A 6,324-nucleotide genomic window follows, 5' to 3' on the forward strand; every position below is an offset into this window, starting at 1 on the left:
CTCTGAATAATACATGTGTGTGTAGGTTTATTAGTCAGAATGATACACTTTTTATTTTGTAACAGGGTAAGTACATGTAAGAAGAGGGTGCAAAATGAATTTCTAGTTCCCATTGAAGAAGTTATTTTTTGAATTTATGTCTTAGTTCTGTGTGACAGAGTGGTGGGTATAATGTATGTTGTTTTGGTCACAGTAATGTCGAGTGTAAAGTGTAGTTTAAGCACTGCGTCATGAAGGCGTATGGGGGAGTGAGTGTATAGATCCATGTTTTCTTGATCCCATCAATAGTTTGAGGTGAGAGGTCAGCTTCACCCCTCGGCCGCTTTACCCCCAGTACGTGATGGATATGAAGCTGGGTGTGTCCCATGACCAGTCTTTACGACGTTTATGAAGATCAAATCAGGGTGAAAAGAACCAAGAAATCCCTCACACTCTCGTTGTGTGGAGGTGTAATGAATGAGGAAATTACCTGGAAACACAGGAGGCTTTGAGCAGCAACTCTCCAGCGTAGTCCAATCGAAATAGTCGTCGATCCACGAGGATGCTGGGCGCGCCAAGTATGAGCTGTGACATACAGACCAATCAGGACGCTCCGAAAAGTTTATATGCCAAATTCTTATAAAGTGCAAAATATATCGTTATATAAAAACACCTAATATATATATAATTATTTAATAAATCGATGCCCTCAGGTAGAAAGTAAAAGTTAAATTTTTCCCTGTGTTCAACGAATTAAGCACTACTCCATGATGGTGTATTGGGGAGTGGATGTATATATCCATATTTTCTTTATTTCGGCACTAGTTGGAGGAGAATTGTCAGCTTCACACCCCGGCCCCTTAACCCCCGGTACCCATTACGGTGGGTGAACCCCAGAGCCGAATCTGGTCAATTTGGAGTGGAGAAAATTCTTGACCTTACCGGGACTTGAACTACGACCACTCAGTTATCGAGCCCGTAGCCAATCGCTATACCAACTACGCTACCCCGGCTCCTGTCCCTCGGGTCTATCGTGAAATAATAGTAATTAAGTCCATTTTTTTATTCTTTTGTGCTAACTCATCGGTTAAGGTAAAGGTGTCTCTATATCAGGTCGCGCAGGCCCATAGGGTTGTGAGACGCTGAAGCTCGCACATTTTCTAGACAATCAGCTCACAGCTGGCGGTAAGGTTGTCAGTCTTACGAACCCCCAGGAGGATTCCTGGTACTTATTTCTGTTAGAGGCTGAGTCGACTCCAGGGTCATAATGAGACTGGAAGAATGAGGTCAATTGAAAAATCCAATGACCTCATCGGGATAGATAAAACAAAAATTACTTACATAGATTAAAGGCAAAAGAATGCATATGTAGTAAAACCTCACCAACTCGGTTACAGTTGATCAGAGTCGAAATATAAAAGATTAGAAATGCTCTTCACAGTTGAGTACATACTTTAAAAGTCACATGGCATTTAGGAAGGCAGATGAGTCACTTGTATGTTCAGATAAAATTTGGGAGTCTCCTCAAACCCGCATTATTACGTGCAAACACAAGTACAGCTTCTGAGTCTATCGGTGAGTAAATGCATTCATCTTTTATATTTTTTACATAAAGTATCTAGAGTAATATTTTTTATTTATTTTCATCTATACTACCTATATTATTCAATTTTCCATTTATTTATGTTCTACACTTTTTTGTCTTTTACGGCTACGATTTTCTTCACTAATCCGGATGACCTTCACCAATCAGTCCGGAATAGCGAGAGTTTACTGTGTAGATATTCTAATTCATAGTACAATAAAAGTAAAAGTAAAGCTATCCCTGTAACAGGCCCTGAAGGCCCATAGGGTTGTGAGACGTCGAGGCTCCCACATTATCTAAACAATCGGCTCACAGATGGCGGTAAGGTTGTCAGCGTTACCCGCCGGCCTCCTTTTACTCCCCAGGAAAATTATTAAATTAATCCCTGGTACACATTTCTGTTAGAGGCTGAGTAAACCCCAGTGCCTCTGGAAGGATTAGGTCAACTGAAAAAAATTCAACGACCTCATCGGGACTTGAACCCGCGACCTTCCGTCTTGTAGCATAGCCCCTCAACCAACTACGCTACCGAATTCAAATATTTGTGCAGTTTCATAAATTCATAATAATGATAATACCGAATGGAGCAGAAATACGGCAACTGCCATTATTATTANCAGAAAAAAAATCGAAGAAAATCCTGCTTCAATATTACTTCATCCACCATGAATCACACATGAATTCACCCGAGACTGAACCCCATACTTCGCACTGTGGATCCAGCGCCTAACCACCTGAGATACGGCGCAGTTAATAATGATGTTGATGATAACAATAATAATAATATTATTATTATAATATCTTTGTAACAAGTGGTGCTTAAGTCCTTCTACAGCTTTAAATGAAGATCTCCCAGTATTAAATGTGAAGGTAAACCTATCAGCAGTTCTGGAAATGAAATGTATTGTTACGTAGACAGCCGGAAGATCGCGGGTTCAAATACCGATGAGGTCATCGGATTTTTTTCAGTTGACCTAATCCTTCCGGCCGCACTATGACCCTGGGGTTTACTCAGCCTCAAACAGAAATGAGTACCAGGAATTAATTAAATAATTTTCCTGGGGAGTGAAGCGCGGCCGGCGCGTAAGGCTGACAACCTCACCGCCATCTTTGAGCCGATTGTCTAGATAATGTGGGATTCTCAACGTCTCACAACCCTATGGGCCTTCACGGCCTGGTACAGGGATAGCTTTACTTTACTTTACTTTACGTAGACCGAGTGGCTGTTGTGATCTAACTACAGTACAGGCGCGATGTAATGGTACCTGGTCTCGTCTGTATCTAACGTAACAAGCGCAAGCCCGGATGGAAGTATGTAGCACTGTTGCTAAGACCACTGCAATTCCAAACATAGACGCGTGTCTACACAAGCTTGCAGCTTTCTGAGTGCATATCAGCTGCGGAACAGAGCTCGCAGATCAAATAGCTGGTTAACATGTAACTGTTGGCCAATCCTTTTTCGAGGCGGACAGCCCTAATCACTGATATGAGAAACATGAAATCGCGGTTTGATTATAGTTCCTATGCACGTTTTGCAAAACAAATGAACCTGAGGTTTTCACGGCAGTGAATATTAATGTTATTGTCTTCTAGTATGTGACGCCGTGTTATTTGGTAGATAGAAGGTTTCGGCGGAATAGAGGCAACAGTTTCCTCTGAAACATTGGATCTATCATGCAATATCCGTGGTTTCACATTATAAGATATTCTAATTTTATCTTGTAAATTGTTAAGTAGGTCGGAGGCCTTATCCAAGTTAAATGAATTTAAAAATATATTTAGCTGGATCTTAGAGAGATAGGATTGGATGGTATGGATTGGATTGATCTGGCTCAGGATAGGGACCAGTGGAGGGCTCATATGAACACGGTTATGAACATTCGGGTTCCATAAAATGCTGGGATATTCTTGAGTAACTGCACAATTGGCAGTTCCTCCAAGAAGGGCTCAACTCAACTCAAGTAAGTATTTAGCTGTTAATCTGTACCTCTCTGGAGACAGGTGGGCGCGATATAGGTGAGTGCTCAGGGAGTCCGCGTTGCAGCCCTGTCCGCCACAGATGAGGTTCTGTATATCGCTGTCGCTGTAGTTGAGTCCGGCTTTGACCACGAAGTACACAGGAGGGCCCATAGATAGCAGATCTTTCATGTACTGCAACACATAAAAGTATATTGATTACGTTCTGTACTTCAAGGTACAATACAGAGAACAAAATTGTGCCTTTGATATGAGGTTCTCGCAGTTGTGGTTATGAAACATTCTATAACATTGTGTAGTCCTTTGAAAGTCAACCGATGTTTCGGTTGAATATGTTGCTACCATCTTCAAGGTCGAAAAACAAACAGGAGGCAAAATGATTGCTCCCTGTTTCATGCTGGCATATCCTTCGACCATGAAGATGGAGAAGAAATAAATCCTCACATTAAATATACTCTGTTGTCCAAAAAAATTGGGTACCTTTGCTTTAGTGATATCTGATGGAAGAATACGAATTGCAGACTTCCTCATTATACAGTCTTCTTCGCCTCTTTGCTTCCTCTCCATTCCAGATTACTCCCAAAAGGGTAGAAGAAAAAGAAAGGTAAAGATCCAGTGTTTAATTCGTTAAACACTATACCATGAAGACATATAGGGGAGTGGAGGTAGAACTCTACCTTCCTTGATCTCGACACTAGATGAGGTGTCTCAGTCGGTATGATGACGGGCTACGGGCTGGGTGGCCCGTGTTCGATTCCTGACAGTGCCAGTTTTTCTCTTCGCAGCGTCAAGACCTATGTCGGGGCCCACCCAGCCTCCTATCCAATTGATACGAGGGCTTTTTACCCGAGGGGTAAAGCGGCAGGGACGTGAAGCTGACCACTCCATCTAGTGTCGAGGTCAGCAATGTTAGAGCTATACCTCTACTCCCCTATACGTCTTCATGTCATAGTAAATACGAGTATATCCCTGTAACAGGCCATGGAGGCCCATAGAGTTGTGAGACGTCGAGGCTCCCACATTTTCTGCATAATAGACACAGTCTTAAGTGCCGGCCGCCCTTTACTCCTAGAAAGACTCCTGGTATTCATTTCTGTTATAGGCCGAGTCGACCCCAGGGTCATAGTGCGGCTGGAAGGATTAGGTCAATTGAAAAATTCACTGACCTTGTCATGAATGGAACACGCGGCCTTACGGTTTGTAGCATAGTGCCTGAACCCAACTACGCTACCGCGTGCCCCTTCATGGCAAAGTGCTTAATAAATTAAGTACAGCGACAACTTTATCTTACTCCCGAAAGGGTTGATGGTTTTATCTCTGTCACAGGTTACCTGGAAATAGACGAGGACGTAGGAGTCCTCGGGCATCGAGAGCTCCTGGTCGAGTCCCGCCTCGGCCAGAGGGAACAGACAGATACTGACGCAGAGCCAGAGCAGAAACAGCAGAACAACGATGACGCGCACCCAGGGGTATCCAAGCAGGTAGGGAGCGTAACACTTCTCGAAAACGTAACTGAGTAGGTTGTCGTGTTTCCTGGAGCCAACTTTCTTCTCCGAAGAAACGACGCAACAGATCACGTCGAACCGTTTCGCCTGTACAGAATTAAAAGTATTACAATATATAATATATTTACTAATTAGCACGAATGGGGGAGACGAGGAATGCATATAGGATATTGGTGGGAAAGCCAGAAGGAAAGAGACCACTGGGAAGACCAAGGCGTAGATGGGTGGACAATATTAAAATGGATCTTAGATAGATGGATGGGATGGGTTGGATTGATGTGGCTGAGGATAGGGACCAGTAGAGGGCTCTCGTGAACACGGTAATGAACCTTCGTGTTCCATAAAATGCTGGGAAATTCTTGAGTAGCTGCAGATTTGGCTTCTCCTCAAGAAGGGCTCAGTTCCATAAGTAAGTAAGCATACTTAGTAACGACGTTTATCCTTTAATGCCCATTGCTACACATTGCATGCTTTTTAACATTATAAACATTATCTGATTCAACCTTCAAAGATGATCTTAAAACTTCTTGAACAAAACTGAATTTATATGAGATTTGAGGCTTTTATCTAGGTGAATACTAACCCTGTGTAAATGGATGGACACATCCACAAGCGAACTATACCGACCGAGCGGCCGCCGCTTGTCGGCGAAGTTAATGTCATCTTTAGCGGATAAAAGGTGTCGCATGGTCAGCGCAGCGGAATCCCACGGCCCTTAATCTCCGTTTTCTAGACCGGAGGATACATCGTATCATATGTTAAATATTCGTATGCATATACAGAATGTTCCCTCAGAACACCCTGTATAGAAACGAAGCACAGTATTTTACTTTGACATTCTACTTACTGCTTGTCTTCTGTCGTCCACTGCAAGCAGACTGACGAAACAGGTGATTTGGAAAATGAAATCCAGAAGCAGGGCCACTGTGGCGTACAGCGCAAAGGTCCTGACAGCAGGCATGTCAGAGAGCGCACCTGAGAACCATAATTGAACCACTAGAACTTGCTTCATTTGTATTCACTTTGGTCGGTTCTAATTTTGTCATAAAATTTTTGTAGGATTTTCTTTATTGCCCCTTGTTACCACGGCATGGCGCGTCTTCAGGTTGCGGATGGAGGGCACGGCCTTCAGGCATCTGGGGTAAAGGTAAAGGCAAAGTTGTCCCTGTGCTTAACTAATTAAGCACTACGCCATGAAGGCGTATAAGGGAGTGGATGTATAGATCCACATTTTCTTGACCTCAGAACTAGTTGGAGGTGAGTGGTCAGCTTCACGAC

At 43.1% G+C, this 6,324-nt stretch overlaps 2 protein-coding genes across 3 annotated transcripts in view; one reads left to right on the top strand and one right to left on the bottom strand.

The window, feature by feature from the left end:
• Positions 1-328: 328 nt before the first annotated feature.
• The window catches only part of LOC111861596 (NPC intracellular cholesterol transporter 1 homolog 1b), a gene marked incomplete at its 3' end in the record, with an annotated part of 33,468 nt that continues 27,472 nt past the window's right edge, over positions 329-6,324 (bottom strand). Inside the window, exons 16-19 of the mRNA XM_023846287.2 lie at positions 5,894-6,021; positions 4,873-5,133; positions 3,552-3,715; positions 329-564 (exon numbers count right to left, since the gene is read on the bottom strand). Coding sequence (XP_023702055.2) covers positions 329-564; positions 3,552-3,715; positions 4,873-5,133; positions 5,894-6,021 — 789 coding nt within the window. The remainder of the gene's footprint in view (positions 565-3,551; positions 3,716-4,872; positions 5,134-5,893; positions 6,022-6,324) is intronic.
• LOC111861594 (sodium channel protein Nach) overlaps positions 4,942-6,324 on the top strand; it is a 59,907-nt gene continuing 58,524 nt past the window's right edge. For both annotated transcript variants that reach the window (XM_033750377.1, XM_023846282.2), the window contains exon 1: positions 4,942-5,022. The gene's annotated coding sequence lies outside the window, so the exon portion shown is untranslated. The remainder of the gene's footprint in view (positions 5,023-6,324) is intronic.

Source organism: Cryptotermes secundus, unplaced genomic scaffold (genome assembly GCF_002891405.2).
Source record: "Cryptotermes secundus unplaced genomic scaffold, Csec_1.0 scaffold2307, whole genome shotgun sequence".
NCBI classification, from domain to species: Eukaryota; Metazoa; Arthropoda; class Insecta; order Blattodea; family Kalotermitidae; genus Cryptotermes; species Cryptotermes secundus.